At 43.8% G+C, this 26,453-nt stretch overlaps 2 protein-coding genes across 2 annotated transcripts in view; both read right to left on the reverse strand.

Moving 5' to 3' along the window:
* Positions 1 to 26,453, reverse strand: part of LOC143767327 (uncharacterized) — a 760,398-nt gene that overhangs the window by 112,357 nt on the left and 621,588 nt on the right. The gene's annotated exons all lie outside the window — the stretch shown is intronic.
* The window catches only part of LOC143767028 (uncharacterized), a 56,763-nt gene continuing 50,431 nt past the window's right edge, over positions 20,122 to 26,453 (reverse strand). Inside the window, exon 13 of the mRNA XM_077255048.1 lies at positions 20,122 to 21,204. Within this exon, the coding sequence (XP_077111163.1) occupies positions 20,369 to 21,204 (836 nt within the window). The 3' untranslated portion in view covers positions 20,122 to 20,368. The remainder of the gene's footprint in view (positions 21,205 to 26,453) is intronic.

Genomic DNA, 26,453 nt, shown 5'->3' on the forward strand with positions numbered 1-26,453 from the left:
GGAATTAGGCTGCAAGTTGAAAGCAAGGACCTCCAATGTGGTATTTTCCGAAATACTGCCTGTACCACATGCCACGCCAGAGAGGCAAAGGGAGATTAGGGAGGTTAATAAGTGGCTCAAGAATTGGTGAAGGAAGGAGGGGTTTGGGTTCCTGCAGAACTGGGCCGACTTCTCAGTTGGCTACAGGCTCTACGCTAGGGACGGGCTGCACCTCAATGGGGAAGGTGCAGCAGTGCTGGGGGAGAAAATGGCTAGAAGGTTGGAGGAGTGTTTAAACTAGGGAATGGGGGGGAGGGAATTCATTTTATAGGAGGGGAAGATAGTGCAGATAGAGACCTGGGCACAAATAAGGAAGTTGGGGGTGGTGGTGGCATGAGGGGTGGGGTTAGAACAGTTAGTAATTTAAGAAAGAATAGAGGTACAGAGAGGAACATCAAGTGCATGTATACTAATGCCAGAAGCCTCACCAATAAAATGAAAGAATTAGAATTAATGTTGTTGGAGCATAATTATGAAATGGTGGGGATATCTGAGACATGGCTGGGTGAGAGCCATGACTGGGCTGTTAACTTGCAGGGCTATGTTCAGAAATGACTGAACAGATAAGGGAGGGGGAGGGGTGTGTCTATATGTAAAATCATCCCTAAAACCCATCCTGAGTGATAATATAGGTGAATCTAATGAAAATGTAGAGTCCCTGTAGGTGGAGATAAGAGGAGGGGGAAAAATAACAAATTACTGATAGGGGTTTGTTATAAGTCTCCAAAAATAATGGAAGCAACGGAGAATATCCTCATAAAGCAAATAGATGAAGCTGCGACTCAAGGAGAAGTCATTATTATGGGGGACTTCAACTACCCTGAAATAGATTGGGGAACAGAATCCTGCAGTTCCAGCAAAGGTAATCGGTTTTTGACAAATATGAGAGACAATTACCTTTCTCAACTGGTTCAGGACCCAACAAGAAGGGGGGCACTGCTAGACCTAATATTAACAAACAGGCCAGACCGCATATCAAATATAAGGGTTGGGGGTCACTTGGGGAATAGTGATCACAAAATAATAAGTTCTCATGTATCCTTTAATAAGATGTGTAGTAGAGGGGTTACAAGGACACTAAACTTCAGGAGGGCAAAATTCCAACGGATGAGAGAGGATCTTGGTGAAATTAACTGGGACGATATCCTGAGACATAAAATTACACAAAGAAAATGGGAGACGTTTATTAGCATCCTGGATAGGACCTGTGCACAGTATATACCGTATGGGAATAAACATACTAGAAATAGGGGGAAACCAATATGGTAGAGGTGTAAGGGGCGCAATAATTGACAAAAAGAAAGCATTTAGAGAATTAAAGGAAGTAGGTAGTGAGGAGGCATTAAATAAATACAGAAAATTAAATAAATTCTGTAAAACGCAAATCAAGGCAGCAAAGATTGAGACAGAGAGACTCATTGCCAGAGAGAGTAAAAATAATCCCCAAATATTCTTTAACTACGTAAATAGTAAGAAACTAAAAAATTATAGTGTTGGCCCCCTTAACCCCTTCACCCCCAAGGGTGGTTTGCACGTTAATGACCGGGCCAATTTTTACAATTCTGACCACTGTCCCTTTATGACGTTATAACTCTGGAACGCTTCAACGGATCTTGGCAATTCTGACAATGTTTTCTCATGACATATTGTACTTCATGATAGTGGTAAAATTTCTTCGATATAACTTGCGTTTATTTGTGAAAAAAATGAATATTTGGCGAAAATTTTGAAAATTTTGCAATTTTCCAACTTTTAATTTTTATGCCCTTAAATCACAGACATATGTCACGCAAAATACTTAATAAGTAACATTTCCCACATGTCTACTTTACATCAGCACAATTTTGGAACCAAAATTTTTTTTTGTGACGGAGTTATAAGGGTTAAAAGTTGACCAGCAATTTCTCATTTTTACAACACCATTTTTTTTAGAGACCACAAGTCATTTTGAGGGGTCTATATGATAGAAAATACCCAAGTGTGACACCATTCTAAAAACTGCACCCCTCAAGGTGCTCAAAACCACATTCAAGAAGTTTATTAACCCTTCAGGTGTTTCACAGGAATTTTTGGAATGTTTAAATAAAAATGAACATTTAACTTTTTTTCACACAAAATTTATTTCAGCTCCAATTTGTTTTATTTTACCAAGGGTAACAGAAGAAAATAGACCCCAAAATTTGTTGTACAATTTGTCCTGAGTACGCTGATACCCCATATGTGGGGGTAAACCACTGTTTGGGCGCATGGCAGAGCTCGGAAGGAAAGGAGCGCCATTTGACTTTTCAATGCAAAATTGACTGGAATTGAGATGGGACGCCATGTTGCATTTGGAGAGCCCCTGATGTGCCTAAACATTGAAACCCCCCACAAGTGACACCATTTTGGAAAGTAGACCCCCTAAGGAACTTATCTAGATGTGTGGTGAGCACTTTGACCCAACAAGTGCTTCACAGAAGTTTATAATGCAGAGCCGTAAAAATAAAAAATCATATTTTTTCACAAAAATGATCTTTTCGCCCCCAATTTTTTATTTTCCCAAGGGTAAGAGAAGAAATTGGACCCCAAAAATTGTTGTGCAATTTGTCCTGAGTACGACGATACCCCATATGTGGGGGTAAACCACTGTCTGGGCGCATAGCAGAGCTCGGAAGGGAAGGAGCGCCATTTGACTTTTCAATGCAAAATTGACTGGAATTGAGATGGGACGCCATGTTGCGTTTGGAGAGCCCTTGATGTGCCTAAACATTAAAACCCCCCACAAGTGACACCATTTTGGAAAGTAGACCCCCTAAGGAACTTATCTAGATGTGTTTTGAGAACTTTGAACAGTTTATAACGCAGAGCCGTGAAAATAAAAATTCTTTTTTTTTCACAAAAATGATTTTTTAGCCCCTAGTTTTGTATTTTCACAAGGGTATCAGGATAAATTGGACCCCAAATGTCCAATTTGTCCTGAGTACGCTGATACCCCATTTGTGGGGGGGAACCACTGTTTGGGCGCATGACAGAGCTCGGAAGGGAAGGAGCGCCATTTGGAATGCAGACTTAAATGGATTGGTCTGCAGACGTCACGTTGCATTTGCAGAGCCCCTGATGTACCCAAACAGTACAAACCACCCACAAGTGACCCCATATCGGAAACTAGACCCCCCAAGGAACTTATCTAGATGTGTTGTGAGAACTTTGAACCCCCAAGTGTTTCACTACAGTTTACAACGCAGAGTGTTGTGAACTCTGTTTTTGGGCTCCCTCTTGTGGTCACAAGTGGTACTGTGTGAGTGCTGTCTTTGGGCTCCCTCTGGTGGCTCTTTGTGTCATTCTGCAGGTCTGAGGCTGGTTCAGCTGTCTCGTTATCTGTTAGCTGGTTTCTTATTTAGCTCACCTGGACTTTCAGTGGTTGCCTGCTGACGATGTATTCAGTGCTATTTTGATCTCTCCTGAATCCCTTCGTTTTCAGTCTCGCCAAGAGAAGCTAAGTTTCTGTTTGGTTATTTTTTGCTCATCAGTGTTCAATATGTTTCTTGGTTATTTATTTGTCCTTGTCCAGCTTGCTAATATGTGATTTCCTTGCTTGCTGGTAGCTCTAGGGGGCTGAGTTTCTCCCCTCACACCGTTAGTTGGTGTGGGGGTTCTTGTATTCTCAGCGTGGATATTTTGTATAGGGTTTTTTACTGACCGCACAGTTCCCTGCCTGTCTTCTGCTATCTAGTATTAGTGGGCCTCATTTGCTGAATGTTTTCATTTCTACGTTTTGTTTTTTCCCCTTACCTCACCGTTATTATTTGTTGGGGGCTTCCTATATCTTTGGGGTCATTTTTCTGAGGCAAGTGAGGTCTTACTTTCTCTATAGGGGTAGCAAGTTTCTCAGGCTGCGTCGAGACGTCCAGGAATTTAGGCACGTTCACAGGCTACCTTTAGTGTGTTTGTTAGGATCAGGTTTTGCGGTCAGTCCAGTTACCACCTCCCTAGAGCTCGTTCTATGTTCAGTAACTTAGCTAGTCCATTCTGTGATCCTCAGCCACTAAGGATCATAACAGTACAGCAGGCCAAAAAAGTGTTTAATGCATCGCAGAAGTGGGATAAGAGAAGTCCTGAGTACAATTATTATTTTTTTTTCCTCTCCCTTTGCTGCAGTCTGTCCAGCTTCTCTCATCCCCTTAATCTCTGGGTGGCTTTGAGTTCAGCTGCAGACATGGATATTCAGAGTCTGACTTCTAGTGTGGATCATCTTGCTGCAAGGGTGCAAAGCATTCAGGATTTTGTTGTTCACAGTCCTATGTCTGAGCCAAAAGTACCTATTCCTGAGTTGTTTTCTGGAGATAGATCTAGGTTTCTGAATTTTAAGAATAATTGTAAATTATTTCTTTCTTTGAGACCTCGTTCCTCTGGTGATTCCGCTCAGCAAGTTAGAATTGTTATCTCCCTGTTACGTGGCGACCCTCAAGATTGGGCTTTCTCCTTGGCGCCAGGAGTTCCTGCATTGCTGAATGTGGATGCGTTTTTTCTGGCGCTTGGATTGCTTTATGAGGAACCTAATCTTGAGAACCAGGCAGAAAAGGCCTTCCTGGCTCTCTCTCAGGGCCAGGATGAAGCTGAGGTGTATTGTCAAAAATTTCGGAAATGGTCGGTGCTTACTCAATGGAATGAGTGTGCCCTGGCTGCAAATTTCAGAGAAGGTCTTTCTGAAGCCATTAAGAATGTTATGGTGGGGTTCCCCACGCCTGCAAGTCTGAATGACTCAATGGCTTTGGCCATTCAGATTGATCGGCGTTTGCGGGAGCGCAAATCTGCGCACCATCTGGCGGTGTTTTCTGAACAGAGACCTGAGTCTATGCAATGTGACCGAATTCTGACCAGAATTGAGCGGCAAGATCATAGACGTCAAAATGGGTTATGCTTTTACTGTGGTGATTCAACTCATGTTATCTCAGCATGCTCTAAGCGCGTAAAAAAAATTGCTAAATCTGTCACCATTGGTACTATACAGCCTAAATTCATATTGTCTGTTACTTTAATTTGTTCTTTGTCTTCCTATTCGGTTATGGCTTTTCTGGATTCAGGTGCTGCCCTGAACCTGATGGATTTGTCGTTTGCCAGGCGCTGTGGTTTGGTCCTGGAGCCTTTGGAATTCCCTATTCCACTGAGGGGAATTGATGCTACACCATTGGCTGAGAATAAGCCTCAGTATTGGACTCAAGTGACCATGTGCATGACTCCTGTACATCAGGAGGTGATTCGCTTTCTTGTGCTGCATAATTTGCATGATGTTGTCGTTTTGGGTCTGCCATGGCTGCAGGCTCATAATCCAGTTTTGGATTGGAAAGCTATGTCTGTTTCAAGTTGGGGTTGCCAGGGGATTCATGGCGATGCTCCTTTGGTGTCAATTGCTTCTTCCACTCCTTCTGAGGTCCCTGAGTTTTTGTCGGACTACCAGGATGTATTTGATGAGCCCAGATCCGGTGCCCTGCCTCCTCACAGGGATTGTGATTGTGCTATAAAATTGTATTCCTGGTAGTAAGTTCCCTAAGGGACGACTTTTTAATTTGTCTGTACCAGAACATGCCGCGATGCGGAGTTATATAAAGGAGTCTTTAGAGAAGGGACATATTCACCCGTCCTCCTCCCCTCTTGGTGCAGGATTCTTTTTTGTGGCCAAGAAGGATGGTTCTCTGAGACCTTGTATAGATTATCGTCTTCTAAATAAAATCACAGTCAAATTTCAGTATCCTTTGCCATTATTATCTGATCTGTTTGCTCGGATTAAGGGGTCCAGTTGGTTCACCAAGATAGATCTTCGTGGTGCGTATAACCTTGTGCGTATTAAGCAGGGGGATGAATGGAAAACAGCATTTAATACGCCCGAAGGCCATTTTGAGTACTTGGTGATGCCTTTTGGACTCTCTAATGCTCCTTCTGTGTTCCAGTCCTTCATGCATGACATCTTCCGAGAATATCTGGATAAATTTATGATTGTGTATCTGGATGACATTTTGGTCTTTTCTGAGGACTGGGAGTCCCATGTGAAGCAGGTCAGGATGGTATTTCAGGTCCTGCGTGCTAATGCCTTATTTGTGAAGGGCTCAAAATGTCTCTTCGGAGTACAGAAGGTTTCCTTTTTGGGTTTTATTTTTTCTCCTTCTACTATTGAGATGGACCCAGTCAAGGTCCAGGCTATTCATGACTGGACTCAGCCTACATCTGTTAAGAGTCTTCAGAAGTTCTTGGGTTTTGCTAATTTTTACCGTCGCTTCATTGCTAATTTTTCTGGCGTGGTTAAACCCTTGACGGATTTGACCAAGAAGGGTTCTGATGTGACTAATTGGTCTCCTGCGGCCGTGGAAGCCTTTCGGGAGCTGAAGCGCCGGTTTTCTTCGGCTCCAGTTTTGTGTCAGCCTGATGTCTCTCTTCCTTTTCAGGTTGAGGTTGATGCTTCTGAGATTGGAGCAGGGGCTGTTTTGTCGCAGAGAAGCTCTGATTGCTTTGTGATGAAACCTTGTGCTTTCTTTTCAAGAAAGTTTTCGCCTGCCGAGCGGAATTATGATGTTGGTAATCGGGAGTTGTTGGCTATGAAGTGGGCATTTGAGGAGTGGCGACATTGGCTCGAGGGAGCTAAGCATCGTGTGGTGGTCTTGACTGATCACAAGAATCTGATTTATCTCGAGTCTGCCAAGCGGCTGAATCCTAGACAGGCTCGTTGGTCGTTGTTTTTCTCCCGTTTCGATTTCGTGGTCTCGTACCTGCCTGGTTCGAAGAATGTAAAGGCTGATGCTCTTTCTAGGAGTTTTGTGCCTGACTCTCCGGGAGTTTCAGAGCCGGCTGGTATCCTCAGAGAGGGAGTGATTTTGTCTGCCATTTCCCCAGATTTGCGACGAGTGCTGCAGAAATTTCAGGCGGATAGACCTGACCGTTGCCCACCAGAGAGACTGTTTGTCCCAGATAGATGGACCAGCAGAGTTATTTCCGAGGTTCATTCTTCGGTGTTGGCAGGCCATCCTGGGATTTTTGGTACCAGAGATTTGGTGGCTAGGTCCTTCTGGTGGCCTTCCTTGTCGCGGGATGTGCGTTCCTTTGTGCAGTCCTGTGGGATTTGTGCTCGGGCTAAGCCTTGCTGTTCTCGTGCCAGCGGTTTGCTTTTGCCTTTGCCTGTCCCGAAGAGGCCTTGGACGCACATTTCCATGGATTTTATTTTGGATCTTCCAGTCTCTCAGAGAATATCTGTCATCTGGGTGGTGTGTGATCGTTTTTCCAAAATGGTCCATTTGGTGCCCTTGCCTAAGTTGCCTTCCTCCTCTGATTTGGTTCCTCTATTTTTTCAGAATGTGGTTCGCTTGCATGGCATCCCTGAAAATATTGTGTCTGACAGAGGATCCCAGTTTGTGTCCAGATTTTGGCGGATTTTTTGTGCTAAGATGGGCATTGATTTGTCTTTTTCGTCGGCCTTCCATCCTCAGACGAATGGACAAACCGAGCGAACTAATCAGACCTTGGAACCTTATTTAAGATGTTTTGTTTCTGCTGATCAGGATGATTGGGTGACTTTTTTGCCATTGGCCAAGTTTGCCCTTAATAATCGGGCTAGTTCTGCTACTTTGGTTTCGCCTTTTTTCTGCAATTCTGGTTTTCATCCTCGTTTCTCCTCGGGTCAGGTCGAGCCTTCTGACTGTCCCGGGGTGGATTCTGTGGTGGATAGGTTGCAGCAGATTTGGAACCATGTGGTGGACAATTTGAAGTTGTCACAGGAGAAGGCTCAGCGCTTTGCCAACCGCCGTCGCGGTGTGGGTCCCCGACTTCGTGTTGGGGATTTGGTATGGCTGTCTTCTCGGTATGTTCCTATGAAGGTCTCCTCTCCTAAATTCAAGCCTCGCTTCATCGGTCCTTATAAGATTTTGGAAATCCTTAACCCGGTGTCATTTCGTTTGGACCTCCCAGCGTCGTTTGCCATTCATAACGTGTTCCATAGGTCTTTGTTGCGGAGGTATGTGGTGCCTGTGGTTCCATCTGTTGAGCCCCCTGCCCCGGTGCTGGTTGAGGGCGAATTGGAGTACGTGGTGGAGAAGATCTTGGATTCTCGTGTTTCTAGACGGAGGCTTCAGTATTTGGTTAAGTGGAAGGGCTATGGTCAGGAGGATAATTCCTGGGTTGTCGCCTCTGATGATTTGGTTCGTGCCTTCCATGTGGCTCATCCTGATCGCCCTGGGGGTTTTGATGAGGGTTCGGTGACCCCTCCTCAAGGGGGGGTACTGTTGTGAACTCTGTTTTTGGGCTCCCTCTTGTGGTCACAAGTGGTACTGTGTGAGTGCTGTCTTTGGGCTCCCTCTGGTGGCTTTGTGTCATTCTGCAGGTCTGAGGCTGGTTCAGCTGTCTCGTTATCTGTTAGCTGGTTTCTTATTTAGCTCACCTGGACTTTCAGTGGTTGCCTGCTGTCGATGTATTCAGTGCTATTTTGATCTCTCCTGAATCCCTTCGTTTTCAGTCTCGCCAAGAGAAGCTAAGTTTCTGTTTGGTTATTTTTTGCTCATCAGTGTTCAATATGTTTCTTGGTTATTTATTTGTCCTTGTCCAGCTTGCTAATATGTGATTTCCTTGCTTGCTGGTAGCTCTAGGGGGCTGAGTTTCTCCCCTCACACCGTTAGTTGGTGTGGGGGTTCTTGTATTCTCAGCGTGGATATTTTGTATAGGGTTTTTTACTGACCGCACAGTTCCCTGCCTGTCTTCTGCTATCTAGTATTAGTGGGCCTCATTTGCTGAATGTTTTCATTTCTACGTTTTGTTTTTTCCCCTTACCTCACCGTTATTATTTGTTGGGGGCTTCCTATATCTTTGGGGTCATTTTTCTGAGGCAAGTGAGGTCTTACTTTCTCTATAGGGGTAGCAAGTTTCTCAGGCTGCGTCGAGACGTCCAGGAATTTAGGCACGTTCACAGGCTACCTTTAGTGTGTTTGTTAGGATCAGGGTTTGCGGTCAGTCCAGTTACCACCTCCCTAGAGCTCGTTCTATGTTCAGTAACTTAGCTAGTCCATTCTGTGATCCTCAGCCACTAAGGATCATAACAGCAGAGCCGTGAAAATAAAAAATCCTTTTTTTCCCACAAAACTTATTTTTTGGCCCCCACTTTTGTATTTTCCCAAGGGTAGCAGGAGAAATTGGACCCCAAAAGATGATGTCCAATTTGTCCTGAGTACGCTGATACCCCATATATTGGGGTAAACCCCTGTTTGGGCACACGGGAGAGCTCTGAAGGGAAGGAGCACTGTTCCTTTTTCAACGCAGAATTGGCTGGAATTCAGATCGGATGCCATGTCCCGTTTGGAGAGCCCCTGATGTGCCTAACCAGTGGAAACCCCCCAATTATAACTGAAACCCTAATCCAAACACACCCCTTACCCTAATCCCAACAGTAACTCTAACCACTCCTCTAACCCAGACACACCCAACCCTATTCCCAACCGTAAATGTAATCCAAACCCTAACCCTATCTTTAGCCCCAACCCTAACTGTAGCCCCAACCCTAGCCCTAACCCTAGCCCTAACCCTAGCAATAACCCTAGCCCTATCACTAGCCCTAACACTAGCCGTAACACTAGCCCTAACCCTAGCCCTAACCCTAGCCCCAACCCTAGCCCCAACCCTAGCCCTAACCCTAGCCCCAACCCTAACCCTAGCCCTAACCCTATCCCCAACCCTAGCCCTAACCCTTGCCCTCACCCTAACCCTAGCCCTAACTCTAGTCCTAACTCTAGGCCTAACCCTAACCCTAATGGGAAAATGGAAATAAATACATTTTTTATTTTTTTTATTTTTCCCTAACTAAGGGGGTGATGAAGGGGGGTTTGATTTACTTTTAGCGGATTTTTATGATTGGCAGCCGTCACACACTGAAAGACGCTTTTCATTGCAAAAAATATTTTTTGCGTTACCACATTTTGAGAGCTATAATTTTTCCATATTTGAGTCCACAGAGTCATGTGAGATCTTGTTTTTTGCGGGACGAGTTCACGTTTTTATTGGTAACATTTTCGGACACATGACATTTTTTGATCGCTTTTTATTCCGATTTTTGTGAGGCATAGTGATCAAAAACCAGCTATTCATGAATTTCTTTTGGGGGAGGCGTCTATACCGTTCCGCGTTTGGTAAAATTGATAAAGCAGTTTTATTCGTCGGGTCAGTACGATTACAGCGATATCTCATTTATATCATTTTTTTTATGTTTTGGCGCTTTTATACGATAAAAACTATTTTATAGAAAAAATAATTATTTTGGTATCGCTTTATTCTCAGGACTATAACTTTTTTATTTTTTTGCTGATGATGCTGTATGGTGGCTCGTTTTTTGCGGGACAAGATGACGTTTTCAGCGGTACCATGGTTATTTATATCAGTCATTTTGATCGCGTGTTATTCCACTTTTTGTTCGGCGGTATGATAATAAAGCGTTGTTTTTTGCCTCGTTTTTTTTTTTCTTCTTACGGTGTTTACTGAAGGGGTTAACTAGTGGGGCAGTTTTATAGGTTGGGTCGTTACGGACGCGGCGATACTAAATATGTGTACTTTTATTGTTTTGTTTTTTTTATTTAGCTAAAGAAATGTATTTATGGGAATAATAAAAATTTTTTTTTTTTATTTATTTAGGATTTTTTTTTTTTTTTTTTACACACGTGAAGAATTTTTTTTTTTACTGTTTTACTTTGTCCCAGGGGGGGACATTACAGATCGGTGATCTGACAGTGTGCACAGCACTCTGTCAGATCTGCGATCTGCTGTGCAGGGCTGCAGGCTTACCAGCGCCTGCTCTGAGCAGGCACTCGGTAAGCCACCTCCCTCCCTGCAGGACCCGGATGCCGCGGCCATCTTGGATCCGGGACCTGCGGCGAGGAGGGAGGTAGGAGACCCTCGGAGCAACGCGATCACATCGCGTTGCTCCGGGGGTCTCAGGGAAGCCCGCAGGGAGCCCCCTCCCTGCGCGATGCTTCCCTATACCGCCGGTACACCGCGATCATGTTTGATCGCGGTGTGCCGGGGGTTAATGTGCCGGGGGCGGTCCGTGACCGCTCCTGGCACATAGTGCCGGATGTCAGCTGCGATATGCAGCTGACACCCGGCCGCGCTCCCCCCGTGAGCGCGGCCGATCGAGTATGACGTACTATCCCGTCGGTGGTCATACAGGCCCACCCCACCTCGACGGGATAGTACGTCAGATGTCAGAAAGGGGTTAAAAATAGTCTGGGTGAAATGGTGGATGAGGATGAGGAAAAAGCCAATATGCTAAATGACTTTTTTTCATCAGTATTTACACAAGAAAATTCCATGGCAGACAATATGATCAGTGATAACAAAAATTCCCCATTAAATGTCACCTGCTTAACCCAGCAGGAAGTACGGCGGCGTCTAAAAATCACTAAAATTGACAAATCTCTGGGCCCGGATGGGATACACCCCCGAGTACTGCAAGAATTAAGTACAGTCATTGATAGACCATTATTTTTAATCTTTAAAGACTCCATAATAACAGGGTCTGTACCACAGGACTGGCGTATAGCAAATGTGGGGCCAATATTCAAAAAAGGGACAAAAACTGAACTCGGTAATTATAGGCCAGTAAGCTTAACCTCTACTGTGGGTAAAATCCTGGAGGGCATTCTAAGGGATGCTATACTGGAGTATCTGAAGAGGAATAACCTCATGACCCAATACCAACATGGGTTTACTAGGGACCGTTCCTGTCAGACTAATCTGATCAATTTCTATGAAGAGGTAAGTTCAGGACTGGACCAAGGGAACCCAGTGGACGTAGTATATATGGACTTTTCAAAAGCTTTTGATACAGTGCCACATAAAAGGTTGATACATAAAATGAGAATGGGGATAGGGGAAAATATGTGTAAGTGGGTTAAGAGCTGGCTCAGGGATAGGAAACAAAGGGTGGTTATTAATGGAGCACACTCGGACTGGGTCGCGGTTAGCAGTGGGGTAACACAGGGGTCAGTATTGGGCCCTCTTCTTTTTAACATATTTATTAATGACCTTGTAGGTGGAATACAGAGCGGAATTTCAATATTTGCAGATAACACTAAACTCTGCAGGGTAATTAATAATAATATTACAGGATGATTTATGTAAACTAGAAGCTTGGGCTGATAAATGGCAAATGAGCTTTAATGGGGATAAATGTAAGGTCATGCACTTGGGTAGAAGTAATACGATGTATAACTATGTCCTTAATTCTAAAACTCTGGGCAAAACCATCAATGAAAAAGACCTGGGAGTATGGGTGGATGACAAACTCACATTTAGTGGCCAGTGTCAGGCAGATGCTACAAAGGCAAACAAAATAATGGGATGCATTAAAAGATGCATAGATGCTCATGAGAACATAATTTTACCTCTATACAAGTCACTAGTTCGACCACACTTAAAATACTGTGTACAGTTCTGGTCTCCGGTGTATAAGAAAGACATAGCTGAACTAGAGCAGGTGCAGAGAAGAGCGTCCAAGGTTATTAGAGGACTGGGGGTCTGCAATACCAAGATAGATTATTACACTTGGGGCTATTTAAAACAAATGCTAAGGGGTGATCTTATTATAATGTATAAATATATGAGGGGACAGTACAAAGGCCTTTCTGATGAGCTTTTTAATCATAAACATAAGGATGAATGACCTCGGGGAGATCTGGCTATTCATTGCTTGCGTTGAGAAACACGTGATGGTGTCTCCGCGGCTTTTCGACATGCTTTTTAATCATAGACCTGAGACAGGGACAAGGGGGCATCCTCTACGTCTGGAGGAAAGAAGGTTTAAGCATAATAACAGACGCACATTCTTTACTGTAAGAGCAGCGAGACTATGGAACTCTCTGCCGTATGATGTTGTGATGTTGTAATGAGTGATTCATTACTTAAATTTAAGAGGGGACTGGATGTCTTTCTTGAAAAGTATAATGTTACAGGTTATATACACTAGATTCCTTGACAGGGTGTTGATCCAGGGAACTAGTCTGATTGCCGCATGTGGAGTTGGGAAGGAAATTTTTTCCCCAATGTGAAGCTTACTCTTTGCCACATGGGTTTTGTTTGCCTTCCTCTGGATTAACATGTTAGGGCATGTTAGGTTAGTCTATGGGTTGAACTAGATGGACTTAAAGTCTTCCTTCAACCTTAATAACTATGTTACTATATGCTGCTCCATAAAGGTTGATGGCCCTATAAGATGCTCCATAGCAAAATATGCCCCATATGCTGCTCCATAAAGGTTGATGGCCCCATAAGATGCTCCCTAGCACAATATGCCCCATATGCTGCTCCATAAAGGTTGATGGCCCCATAAGATGCTCCATAGAATAATATGCCCTGTATGCTGCTGCTGCAATTAAAAAAAAAGACATACTCACCTCTCATCACTGGGTGCTGAGTGCCAGGGTCGTGCTTTGGGAGCCAGGTGCTGGAGTTGCCGCTGGCTCAGGCCTCCGGCACTTGCCATATTCACCTGTTCCCGTTCCACCGCCGTGCACCGCTGTGTCTTCCGTCTCTCTGCAGTGACTGTTCAGGCAGAGGGCGTGCACTAACCACGTCATCGCGCCCTCTGACCTGAACGTCACAGCCCGGAACACACAGCCCGGCGGTGGAACAGGGACAGATGAATATCATATGGCTCACCCTCCCCCGTCATACTCACCCTTCCTGGAATGGTCTCTCTGCAAGTCCCTGCTTCTCAGATGGTCTCTGGCGCGCACTGGCAGCTTGTTCCTGCTCCACGCCTATGCGAGTGGAGTCGCGTCCATATTCATTACTTTAATGAGCGGTACCACGTGACCAATGAACACAGGAAGAGCTGCCAGAGACAATCTGAGAAGCAGGGACTTGCAGAGACCACGCCGGGAGGATGAGTATGATGTGACAGCTGCCGCACCCCTGGGACAATGTCTCGAGTATAAGCCAAGAGGGGCACTTTCAGCCTAAAAAAATGGGCTGAAAATCTCAACTTATACTCGAGTATATTCGGTATATATAAATTGGCAATTATAAAGTTAAAGAGGTCATATATATTCTGAGATAATTTAATGTTTTATTACATTTTTTGTCAATAAATTTATGTATGATTCAGGTATGATCCATATAAATAGTGGAATAGTGGTTATGTGCTCTTGTTTAGGCAAACATTACCCCTATAATTTGAAGAATCAGCTGAGTATATTTGTCTTTTTGTATTCTGGTCTGTAATGAGTTAAACTGTATTCATACATGATTGGAGGATGTTAAATGTTCCCATGAATCTGTGTGTTTAGACTATGCCTAAGGGCACTTTATATACAGCTCTGACAAAAATCAAGAGACCACTGCAAGATTTTCAGTTTGTCTGATTTTTTCTCTTTATAGGTATATTTTTGAGTAAAATGTAAATTGTTCTTTTATTCTATAAACTACTGACAACATGTCTCCGAAGTTCCAAGCAATACATTTTGTAGTTATTTTCTGAAAATGAGAAATGGTCAAAATAACAAAAAAATGCATTGCTCGCAGACCTCAAATAATGCAAAAAAAAGTTCATAATCATTTAGAAAGAACTATACTAATGTTTTAACTCAGGAAGAATTTAGAAATCAATATTTTGTGGAATAACCATGATTTTTAGTCACAGCTTTCATGCGTCTTCGCATGCTTTCCACCAGTCTTTCACACTGCATTTGGGCGACCTTATGCCTCTCCTGGTACAAAAATTTAAGCAGTTTTTCTTTGTTTGATGGCTTGTGACTATCCATCTTCCTCTTGACTACATTCCAGAGGTTTTCAATCGGCTTCAGGTGGAGATTGCGCTGGCATAACAGTGATTTGATGTGGTGGTCCTTTATCCACACCTTGACTGACCTAGCTGTGTGGCTTGGTGCATTGTCATGCTGGAAAAAACAGTCCTCAGAGTTGGGGAACATTGCTTGAGCAGAAGGAATCAACTGTTTTTCTAGGATAACCTTGTATGAGGCTTGATTCATATGACTTTCACAAAGAACAACCTGCCCAATTCCAGCCTTGATGAAGCATCCCCAGATCATCACTGATCCTCCCCCAAATTTCACAGTGGGTGCAAGACACTGTGGCTTGTATGCCTCTCCAGGTCTCCATCTAACCATTAGATGACCAGGTGTTGGGCAAAGCTCAAAATTAGACCCATCAGAGAAGATTACCTTACTCCAGTCCTCTGTGCTCCAATTCCTATAGTCTTTGGCAAAATTCAGCCTGGCTCTCCTTTGCTCCTCATTAATGAAAGGCTTTCTCTAGCTTCAGATGACTTGAGTCCTGCCTCTAGGAGCCTGTTAGAAACTGTTCTTGCCGTGCACTTCACCTCAGCTGCCATTTGCCATTCCTTTTGTAGGTCACTTGATGTCATCCTACAGTTGCTGAGTGACATTCGAATAAGATGAAGGTCATCCCGGTCAGTGGAGAGTCATTTTTGCCCTCTGCTGGCCTTGTTTTCCCCAATGTCTGCTGCTTGACCTTGTTGTAATGGACTGCCATCTTAGAAATTTTAAGGATGGAGGCAACATGACGCTCACTGTGTCCCTCTGCTAGTAAAGCCAGAATTGAGCACTTCTTTTCCTCACTCAAGACCTTTCTTTTCAACTCCATTGGCATGGTTAAAAGTTATTTTTTCATTCCTATTACTTTTGGGTTATTACTAGTACTTGTTTGGCCACCCAGCTTCTCCTATTGCAAGAGGATTGTGAACAGCACAGCAGTGTTTTTTTATACTTTCCTTCATTAAATAAGATTTAGTTCCGGTCAGTGGCGTAACTACAAAGTTATGGGCCCCGGTGCGAACTTCCAAATGGGGCCCCCCCCCTACCCCCCCACCTTCCCCCGCCCCCGCAACCCCCCCACCTTCCCCCGCCCCGCTTCCCCTAGATACGCCTCGGACTGTTGCAGGAATCTCCTGCACTGCAACATGGTGTTGGGTGCCAGCACAGCCCGCACAGTGGTATATCCAGCACAGCCCGCACAGTGGTATATCCAGCACAGCCCGCACAGTGGTATATCCAGCACAGACCGCACAGTGGTATATCCAGCACAGACCGCACAGTGGTATATCCAGCACAGACCGCACAGTGGTATATCCAGCACAGCCCTCACAGTGGTATATCCAGCACAGCCCGCACAGGGGTATATACAGCACAGCCCGCACAGGGGTATATACAGCACAGCCCGCACAGGGGTATATACAGCACAGCCAGCACAGGGGGTATATAGAGCACAGCCCTCACAGTGGTATATCCAGCACAGACCGCACAGTGGTATATCCAGCACAGACCGCACAGTGGTATATCCAGCACAGACCGCACAGTGGTATATCCAGCACAGACCGCACAGTGGTATATCCAGCACAGCCCTCACAGTGGTATATCCAGCACAGACCGCACAGTGGTATATCCAGCACAGCCCTCACAGTGGTATATCCAGCACAGACCGCACAGTGGTATATCCAGCACAGACCGCACAGTGGTATATCCAGCACAGACCGCACAGTGGTATATACAGCACAGCCCGCACAGTGTTATATACAGCAGAGCCCGCACAGTGGTATATAGAGCACAGCCCGCACAGTGTTATATACAGCAGAGCCCGCACAGTGGTATATACAGCAGAGCCCGCACAGTGGTATATCCAGCACAGACCGCACAGTGGTATATCCAGCACAGCCCTCACAGTGGTATATCCAGCACAGCCCGCACAGGGGTATATACAGCACAGCCCGCACAGGGGTATATACAGCACAGCCCGCACAGGGGTATATACAGCACAGCCAGCACAGGGGGTATATAGAGCACAGCCCTCACAGTGGTATATCCAGCACAGACCGCACAGTGGTATATCCAGCACAGCCCGCACAGTGGTATATCCAGCACAGCCCGCACAGTGGTATATCCAGCACAGCCCGCACAGTGGTATATCCAGCACAGACCGCACAGTGGTATATCCAGCACAGACCGCACAGTGGTATATCCAGCACAGACCGCACAGTGGTATATCCAGCACAGACCGCACAGTGGTATATCCAGCACAGACCGCACAGTGGTATATCCAGCACAGACCGCACAGTGGTATATCCAGCACAGACCGCACAGTGGTATATCCAGCACAGACCGCACAGTGGTATATCCAGCACAGACCGCACAGTGGTATATCCAGCACAGACCGCACAGTGGTATATACAGCACAGCCCGCACAGTGTTATATACAGCAGAGCCCGCACAGTGGTATATAGAGCACAGCCCGCACAGTGGTATATACAGCAGAGCCCGCACAGTGGTATATACAGCAGAGCCCGCACAGTGGTATATACAGCACAGCCCGCACAGGGGTATATACAGCAGAGCCCGCACAGGGATATATACAGCAGAGCCCGCACAGGGATATATACAGCACAGCCCCCACAGGGGTATATACAGCACAGCCCCCACAGGGATATATACAGCAGAGCCCGCACAGGGATATATACAGCACAGCCCCCACAGGGGTATATACAGCAGAGCCCGCACAGGGATATATACAGCACAGCCCCCACAGGGGTATATACAGCACAGCCCGCACAGGGGTATATACAGCACAGCCCGCACAGGGGTATATACAGCACAGCCCGCACAGGGGTATATACAGCACAGCCCGCACAGGGGTATATAGAGCACAGCCCACATCTCATCTCATCCCCCCCCCCCCCCCGATAATGGCCCCACAGTCCGGTTAAAAAGAAAAAAAAAAAAAAACTCTCCTCACCTTTCCTTTTGCCCGCGCTGCTCCTGGCGGCTGCAGTCTGCCCAGGACACTGCAGGTGCGCGATGATATGACGTCATCGCGCACCCGCAGTGTACTGTCAGAGGCAGAGCGGGGAATGATGGGAGAGGAAGCGTCAGGTGACGCTCTCTCCTCCCATCATTGCATTGAACTATACCGGTGTCATAGACGCCGGTATAGTTAAATGCGGCGGCGGCGGCGGCACTGGGGGGGTTCCGGGGGAGGAACAGTGCAGCGGCCCACTACTGGCATCGGCTCTTCTGGCATTTGCCAGAAGTGCCCGATGGCCAGCCTGGCCCTGCTCAGACCTGCCGGCCCGGGGCCCCTGACCTGCGGGGCCCGGTCGCAATGGCGACCGCTGCGACCGCGGTAGTTACGCCCCTGGTTCCGGTGATCTCCTAATCAGATGCAGATTAAGTAGAGTGAGGTGTACTCTGGTTGGAATTCAACTGACACTGGAATGGAATGGCTGTCAGACATGTAGAGAAGCTGATTTTTATAAAACTGTGCAGTGGTCTCTTAATTTTTGCCAGAGCTGTATGTTATGTATATAATAATAAAATACTTAACAAACCGGCTGGGTGTTGGTTGGCAACTGTCCTGATAATGAATAGCAGCAACTCTCCATTGACGATGTCACATCAAACAGGAGAGAGCGGCATCTTTTATGTAAATATTATATATATATATATATATATATATATATATATATATATATACACACACAGTACACACCAAAAGTTTGGACACACCTTCTCATTTAAAGATTTTTCTGTATTTTCATGACTATGAAAATTGTAAATTCACACTGAAGGCATCAAAACTATGAATTAACACATGTGGAATTATATACTTAACAAAAAAGTGTGAAACAACTGAAAATATATCTTATATTCTAGGTTCTTCAAAGTAGCCACCTTTTGCATTGATGACTGCTTTGCACACTCTTGGCATTCTCTTGATGAGCTTCAAAAGGTAGTCACCGGAAATGGTTTTCACTTCACAAGTGTGCCCTGTCAGGTTTAAGTGGGATTTCTTGCCTTATAAATGGGGTTGGGATCATCAGTTGTGTTGTGCAGAAGTCTGGTGGATACACAGCTGATAGTCCTACTGAATAGACTGTTAAAATTTGTATTATGGCAAGAAAAAAGCAGCTAAGTAAAGAAAAACGAGTGGCCATCATTACTTTAAGAAATGAAGGTCAGTCAGTCTGAAAAATTGGGAAAACTTTGAAAGTGTCCCCAAGTGCAGTTGCAAAAACCATCAAGCGCTACAATGAAACTGGCTCACATGAGGACCGCCCCAGGAAAGGAAGACCAAGAGTCACCTCTGCTTCTGAGGATAAGTTTATCCGACTCACCAGCCTCAGAAATCGCAGGTTAACAGCAGCTCAGATTAGAGACCAGGTCAATGCCACACAGAGTTCTAGCAGCAGACACATCTCTACAACAACTGTTAAGAGGAGACTTTGTGCAGCAGGCCTTCATGGTAAAATAGCTGCTAGGAACCCACTGCTAAGGACAGGCAACAAGCAGAAGAGACTTGCTTGGGCTAAAGAACACAAGGAATGGAGATTAGACCAGTGGAAATCTGTGCTTTGGTCTGATGAGTCCAAATTTGAGATCTTTGGTTCCAACCACCATGTCTTTATGCGACGCAGAAAAGGTGAACGGATGGACTCTACATGCCTGGTTCCCACCGTGAAGCATGGAGGAGGAGGTGTGATGGTGTGGGGGTGCTTTGCTGGTGACACTGTTGGGGATTTATTCAAAATTGATGGCATACTGAACCAGCATGGCTACCACAGCATCTTGCAGCGGCATGCTATTCCATCCGGTTTACGTTTAGTTGGACCATCATTTATTTTTCAACAGGACAACGACCCCAAACACACCTCCAGGCTGTGTAAGGGCTATTTGACCAAGAACAAGAGTGATCGGGTGCTACGCCAGATGACCTGGCCTCCAGTCACCAGACCTGAACCCAATCGAGATGGTTTGGGATGAGGTGGACCACAGAGTGAAGGCAAAAGGGCCAACAAGTGCTAAGCATCTCTGGGAACTCCTTCAAGATTGTTGGAAGACCATTTCCGGTGACTACCTCTTGAAGCTCATCAAGAGAATGCCAAGAGTGTGCAAAGCAGTCATCAATGCAAAAGGTGGCTACTTTGAAGAACCTAGAATATAAGACATATTTTCAGTTGATTCACACTTTTTTGTTAAGCATATAACTCCACATGTGCTAATTCATAGTTTTGATGCCTTCAGTGTGAATTTACAATTTCCATAGTCATGAAAATACAGAAAAATCTTTAAATGAGAAGGTGTGTCCAAACTTTTGGTCTGTACTGTATATATAGTTCATACATAGATGTATTTTATGGATACTAATTGCTTTTCTGTAACAATTAATCATTGGCAATTGTATACATTTTCTAATAATCTAATGCTCCAAATTGTTTTCCCTGTTTTTTTGTAAGTGTGACTTTACTATAACTTGCTTTCTTCTCTTACACATTTAAAAAAAATCATAAATGGAAAAGTTGCTACTTCCCTGTGTGTGTTTTTTGATGTCTAACACGATTTGCTTTCAATGTAAAACATTTTCCACATTCTGAACATGAAAATGGCTTCGCCCCTGTGTGCATTTTCTGATGTACAACAAGTTCTGATTTCGTTTTAAAACATTTCCCACATTCTGAACATGGATAAGGCTTTTCCCCTGTGTGAATTCTCTGATGTACAACAAGATATGATCTTGTTTTAAAACATTTCCCACATTCCAAACATGAATATGGCTTTTCCCCTGTGTGAACTCTCTGATGTGTTACAAGATGTGATTTCTCTACGAAACATTTTCCACATTCTGAACATAAAAATGGCTTCTCCCCTGTGTGAATTCTCTGATGTGCAAGGAGATGTGATAGCTCATTAAAACATTTCCCACATTCTGAACATGAATATGGCTTCTCCTCTGTGTGAGTTCTCTGATGTACAATAAGCTGTGATTTCTGTGTAAAACACTTGTCACATTCTAAACATGAAAAGAACTTCTCCCCGGTGTGAATTTTCCGATGCCTAACAAGATCCGATTTCCCATTGAAACATTTCCCACATTCTGAGCAAGAAAACGGTTTCCCCTCTTTAAGAGCTAGTTCACGTTCATTAGTCCTTCTATGACTTTTGTTTTGCACATTGGTCACTGACGAAGCAGAAGAAACAACAGGTTGAAAATGATCAGATGAAAGATTTTTTTGGAGAAAGGCTTGAGGTGTATCTGAGATAATGGCATGTTGTTCATATGTATCTGGTGTAATACCATAATCATCTGCTGCAAAAGCTGAAAATATCAGATTTCCCTCGGAACTTCTGGTACAGTTATCTGCCAAGAATAAAAGTAATTCATATGTTTCAATAACACTGCCTTGAAATCATATCAATATCATAAAATGTATACATTTTCAAGCAAATTGTAATACAAATCAATTACACAGATATGCAAAATTCGGGTTGCTAAAATCTTTTTCAAATCCAATGGCCAATTCGCATGTTTTCTAATGTCCAGATTTAAAATAAACAGTTCCATTTTACCATCATGTATGGATTATGCACAAATTGCAAGCGAAATTATGTACAAGCAAGATAAACAAGAAAAATCTTTTTTGTAGCCAAAAATGTACACAAGATTATATATAAAAATATATTGGAACAATCACTCTGCAACTTTATTGGAAATTAATTCTTGCATTCTTTTGCCTTCAAATCTTCTTCTGATAACTTCTCTTATAGAAGGCCTGCTCAGGAGTCGTGATGAAGACACATCGAAAAGTGAGTAGGTGAGGCAGGCAGGGGTCCACTCCTTATAACTATACCTTACCAGCAAGTACTTGTTTATCTTCTGCACTTTAGCCCACTTGCGGTCTTGCACTGTCAGCACTTTATCTTCACACGGACATATACAAACAGCCATGTGCTGTTACTTTTACTTCATATGAGAGCATTGCCTTATACTGTGTGCATGGGAGTAACTTTAGCCCACTTGCGGTCGAGCACAGTCAGCATTTTATCTTCACATAGGCATATACAAATAGTCATGTGCTGCTACTTTTGCTTACTTGGTTTAAAATACTCAGTCCCTCTTTTTTATTGCTTAATTAGCTTGTAGGGGTTGTGTTTGTTATATTAGTGCCTGCAGTAACAAATCACAGAGAATAATATGCGGCACTAAAAAAAAAATTATTATTATAATATTACTAAACTGATGCGTACACAATTACTGCAGGCACGAACTTAGTGTATCGAGAAATTAATTTTTCATATGAGATCTTTGTAGCTCCTTTTTGTTCAGTTCGGAATTAATATTTATTGTGGGTGTGTCTCTAGTATTAGATCTATTACTATTTGGCGCTGGTAATTTGTTGGTTTTAGTACATCACATAGTATACACTGAGATTGCAGCATATACATCACACAGGAGACACCGGGGCTGAAGTATAGGAGACACTGAGTGTTCGTTCAAGAAGGAATTAAATGGCCAGCTGCTGGCAAAACACCGCTGTGAGCCCAAGAACTGTGGTCCCCTGGAATCAACCAGCAAGCTAAATAAAATCATCAAAGGATATAAACTGCCCGTGTGCGGGAGGTTCCCCATTCCTGAGTTATATGGTCAATGGAGACCCCTAAAGGGGTCTGTAATTCAGTGGTATTAGGTGGTGCTTGTTTCATACCTTCCCTGTCAGATACATGCAGTCTAGCACAGAGCAGGGCAAAGGGGTGGATTTAGAAGAAGCCATGGATTTGGAGCCTGTGTGGGGTTTTGTGTTTTTTCTGAAAATAAGTAGTAAATTCAAGAATGGAGAACAGGTCCATTATATTCTTTTACACATGATTGCGGCCAGTGGAAACATTGTCTTCCATCATGAATGTATGCAACACAAATAATGGAAAATTTTAAACATAAAAAAATAAAAGAATTGCTGTTTTTTTCTATTTTTTCCTATAAAGAGTTTTATGTACCCCCAAATCCTGCCACTGATTAATACAACTCATCATGAGAAAAACTAAACCATCATACAGTTATGATGATGGGGAAAAAAAAAACAAATTATGGATCTTGAAACGGGACAAGTAAATGAAAAAGAAAAAGATTGTCCTAAAAACCCAAAATGCGCACCTCCCTGAGGGGTTGATGGACACATCTGGGTAATGTGTTTTCGTGTATGAAGATATAACCCCCATACAGAGTGTGAATGTAGACTTTGGCCTAAATCATTCTACATTTGTTTCAGTTTATACATTAAAAAAAATTAAGATTTCAATATGTTGCATCCATTTTTTGTCCCTTTGTCCATTTTTACAAACTGTGTGGCATTTGACAAAGCCTCTAATATCAACTGAAGAAGATCGTTGGGTACAGCCGGGACCAGCTGCTTGGAAAGCATCACCAAACCAGGGATTCAAGCTTGAGGAGGATAATTTGCATATTCCAGGTGCCTTCTGGGAAAAGCAAAGAGTCTCCCTCAGCAAGAAGATCGTTGGGTACAGCCGGGACCAGCTGCTTGGAAAGCATCACCAAACCAGGGATTCAAGCTTGAGGAGGATAATTTGCATATTCCAGGTGCCTTCTGGGAAAAGCAAAGAGTCTCCCTCAGCAAGAAGATCGTTGGGTACAGCCGGGACCAGCTGCTTGGAAAGCATCACCGAATTTTTGCCTGTAGGACATTATTGCAAGAAAGCTTGGCTGAGTAGATTACACACGAAGGAAAAGACACAGCAAGTCAGCAGGATCTAGGAGCAACATGGCAGATGTGACAACCTACATGGTGAGCTGCTGCATGTGCTACATGTTCACAGATCGACCAGAAGAAGAATCCAATTTCACCTGTCAGAAGTGTAGACTAGTGGCCCTTTTAGAAGAAAAGGTGCGAGGTCTGGAAGAAAGAATAGCAACTTTGAAACTCATCAAAGAGAATGAAGACTTCCTAGACAGAACAGAAGCATCTCTACTGGTCACAGAAGGTGAAAAAAGTGTCAGAGAACCTCCAAAAGCAGATGAGTGGAAGCATGTGACCAAAAGAAGCAAGAAGACCATGGAGAAATCACCAACCACACAACTGAAGAACCGATATCAAATCTTTGTAGAGGATGAAGATGGCACACCTAAGGATGAAGCAATACCAGCAAGCAAAAAAGAAAAGGGCACACAGCAACAAGTGACAGCAAAAAGTACAGCCAAGAAGCAACGAAGAGTAGTGGTGGTGGGAGACTCACTACTGAGAGGCACAGAATCAGCCATCTGCAGACCGGACATAACCGCAAGAGAAGTATGCTGCCTTCCAGGTGCGATGATCAAGGATGTGACCGATAGGATACCAAAGCTCTTCAGCTCCAAGGACGTCCACCCATTTCTGCTGATACATGTTGGCACCAATGACACGGCAAGGAAGGACCTACCGACAATCTGCAAGGACTTTGAAGAGTTGGGGAAGAAAGTAAAGGAACTGGATGCACAGGTAGTTTTTTCTTCTATCCTTCCAGTAGACGGGCATGGCACCAGGAGATGGAACAGGATCCTTGATGCGAACAACTGGCTAAGACGGTGGTGCAGACAACAAGGATTCGGATTCCTTGACCACGGTGTGAATTACTTGTACGATGGACTCCTCACCAGAGACGGACTACACCTCAACAAACCTGGGAAACACACATTCGCCAGAAGACTCGCTACACTCATCAGGAGGGCGTTAAACTAGAAGAAGAGGGGACGGGAAGAAAAACATTAGACTCGAACAAAGAAGACCCAGGAAAACATACTCAGAAGGGAGGTAAGAACATTTCTAAAACAATCCACAGCGAGGAGATTGGAACAAAACAAAATCCTCTAAACTGCATGCTCGCAAATGCCAGAAGCCTGACAAACAAGATGGAAGAACTAGAAGCAGAAATATCTACAGGTAACTTTGACATAGTGGGAATAACCGAGACATGGTTAGATGAAAGCTATGACTGGGCAGTTAACTTACAGGGTTACAGTCTGTTTAGAAAGGATCGTAAAAATCGGAGAGGAGGAGGGGTTTGTCTCTATGTAAAGTCTTGTCTAAAGTCCACTTTAAGGGAGGATATTAGCGAAGGGAATGAGGATGTCGAGTCCATATGGGTCGAAATTCATGGAGGGAAAAATGGTAACAAAATTCTCATTGGGGTCTGTTACAAACCCCCAAATATAACAGAAATCATGGAAAGTCTACTTCTAAAGCAGATAGATGAAGCTGCAACCCATAATGAGGTCCTGGTTATGGGGGACTTTAACTACCCGGATATTAACTGGGAAACAGAAACCTGTGAAACCCATAAAGGCAACAGGTTTCTGCTAATAACCAAGAAAAATTATCTTTCACAATTGGTGCAGAATCCAACCAGAGGAGCAGCACTTTTAGACCTAATACTATCTAATAGACCTGACAGAATAACAAATCTGCAGGTGGTCGGGCATCTAGGAAATAGTGACCACAATATTGTACAGTTTCACCTGTCTTTCACTAGGGGGACTTGTCAGGGAGTCACAAAAACACTGAACTTTAGGAAGGCAAAGTTTGACCAGCTTAGAGATGCCCTTAATCTGGTAGACTGGGACAATATCCTCAGAAATAAGAATACAGATAATAAATGGAAAATGTTTAAGAACATCCTAAATAGGCACTGTAAGCGGTTTATACCTTGTGGGAATAAAAGGACTAGAAATAGGAAAAACCCAATGTGGCTAAACAAAGAAGTAAGACAGGCAATTAACAGTAAAAAGAAAGCATTTGCACTACTAAAGCAGGATGGCACCATTGAAGCTCTAAAAAACTATAGGGAGAAAAATACTTTATCTAAAAAACTAACTAAAGCTGCCAAAAAGGAAACAGAGAAGCACATTGCTAAGGAGAGTAAAACTAATCCCAAACTGTTCTTCAACTATATCAATAGTAAAAGAATAAAAACTGAAAATGTAGGCCCCTTAAAAAATAGTGAGGAAAGAATGGTTGTAGATGACGAGGAAAAAGCTAACGTATTAAACACCTTCTTCTCCACGGTATTCACGGTGGAAAATGAAATGCTAGGTGAAATCCCAAGAAACAATGAAAACCCTATATTAAGAGTCACCAATCTAACCCAAGAAGAGGTGCGAAACCGGCTAAATAAGATTAAAATAGATAAATCTCCGGGTCCGGATGGCATACACCCACGAGTACTAAGAGAACTAAGTAATGTAATAGATAAACCATTATTTCTTATTTTTAGGGACTCTATAGCGACGGGGTCTGTTCCGCAGGACTGGCGCATAGCAAATGTGGTGCCAATATTCAAAAAGGGCTCTAAAAGTGAACCTGGAAATTATAGGCCAGTAAGTCTAACCTCTACTGTTGGTAAAATATTTGAAGGGTTTCTGAAGGATGTTATTCTGGATTATCTCAATGAGAATAACTGTTTAACTCCATATCAGCATGGGTTTATGAGAAATCGCTCCTGTCAAACCAATCTAATCAGTTTTTATGAAGAGGTAAGCTATAGGCTGGACCACGGTGAGTCATTGGACGTGGTATATCTCGATTTTTCCAAAGCATTTGATACCGTGCCGCACAAGAGGTT

This window comes from Ranitomeya variabilis, chromosome 4 (assembly GCF_051348905.1).
Source record: "Ranitomeya variabilis isolate aRanVar5 chromosome 4, aRanVar5.hap1, whole genome shotgun sequence".
Classification (NCBI taxonomy): Eukaryota; Metazoa; Chordata; class Amphibia; order Anura; family Dendrobatidae; genus Ranitomeya; species Ranitomeya variabilis.